This window comes from Aplysia californica, unplaced genomic scaffold (assembly GCF_000002075.1).
Source record: "Aplysia californica isolate F4 #8 unplaced genomic scaffold, AplCal3.0 scaffold00209, whole genome shotgun sequence".
In the NCBI taxonomy this organism is placed as follows: domain Eukaryota; kingdom Metazoa; phylum Mollusca; class Gastropoda; order Aplysiida; family Aplysiidae; genus Aplysia; species Aplysia californica.
The window spans coordinates 379,400-380,676 of record NW_004797479.1 but is presented as its reverse complement, the minus strand read 5'-3'; the positions used below and the strand labels follow the sequence as shown (position 1 = coordinate 380,676).

At 43.9% G+C, this 1,277-nt stretch overlaps 1 protein-coding gene across 1 annotated transcript in view; it reads left to right on the top strand.

The window, feature by feature from the left end:
• The first annotated feature begins 4 nt into the window (after positions 1–4).
• LOC101845470 (sucrase-isomaltase, intestinal) overlaps positions 5–1,277 on the top strand; it is a 14,570-nt gene continuing 13,297 nt past the window's right edge. The window contains exon 1 of the mRNA XM_035970011.1: positions 5–24. Within this exon, the coding sequence (XP_035825904.1) occupies positions 5–24 (20 nt within the window). The remainder of the gene's footprint in view (positions 25–1,277) is intronic.

Sequence of the window (1,277 nt, the reverse complement as noted above, 5' to 3'; positions counted from 1 at the left end):
CGACATGGTTGCTGCAGGAAAAAGGTTGGGAAAGTACTGGCCGTTTGTCTATTTATTTATTTAAATTTAAATTTTGTTTATTCATTTATTCTCTGATTGTGGTTGGCGTCTGTGGTATAGTGGTTAGGCGGTTCCTTGTCGCCCTCGGGAGAACCAAGTTCGATTCCCGAGTGGGAGACCATTTGGTCGCCTCTAAGCACAAGCGGGCTATCCCGAAAAAAGCTGTTTTGAGAAAATCGAAGGTAAAGTTTTTTGCCCCTTGTTCAGTTTCTTTAAAGGACAAGGAGAGTTTTCTCGATAACCAAACAAATATAAACACCAATGAAGCCAAACTTCTCCTATAGGTGGGGCAATGCCCACTTTTGGCGTCTTCGTCAAGATTTCTGGAACTGCCCGAAATCTGGGTTAGCCCGCTTGTCCTTAAAAGCGACCATTTATTTATTTAAATTTAAATTTTGTTTATCCTTTTATTCTCTGACCGTGATCGTCGTCTGTGCTATAGCGGTTAGCCGTAAAACCTCTACTAAAACTAAAACCCCACTCCCCCCCCCCCAACACCCCATCCTCCCTTTCCCCTTCCAGCCAACCCCTCCACCCTTTGCCCCTATACCTCTTCCCCTCGAACAAACCATTCCCCAACCCCTGTGGACGGTTTGTGGGTGCTCTGGTGTGGTTTGCTCTTTCTTTACTATCAAACGTCTATCATCTTTATCTCTACTCCTTCTTTTTTGTGTTTGTTACTCTCTTGTAACACCTCTAATCATCCGCACTTATATGACCTTATTGTGTTGCAAGTGCCGTAAAACACTCACTAAAACTAAAACAAAACCCAACCCCTGCTCCCCTGGCTCTTTTTGAAAGGTCGGGAGGGATACATGATGTAAAGTTCACGGAGACAAGTTGAATAAGGCAGAGGTTTTGCGACGGTCAGCGTAACGTAGCAATATCAGTCTTACACTTAGTGCCAGCCACATTAAGTGGACATCACGCCCAGATAATTCTGTATTATTCACGCATAGAGAGAAAACCCGGCAATGTTACTGTTGTTACGTCGTATATGTGTCCAACACAGTTTGTTCTAAGTTTGAACCAATTCTTGCATCTTCCCTTCGCCCTTCTCACACACCTACTTCTCTCTGTCTCTCTGTCTCTCTGTCTCTGTCTCTCTCTATCTCTGTCTCTCTGTCTCTCTCTGTCTCTCTCTCTCTCTCTCTCTCTCTCTCTTCTCTCTCTCTCTTTCTTTCTCGCTTTCTTTTTTTTTTCCTCTGTTTGTGTCT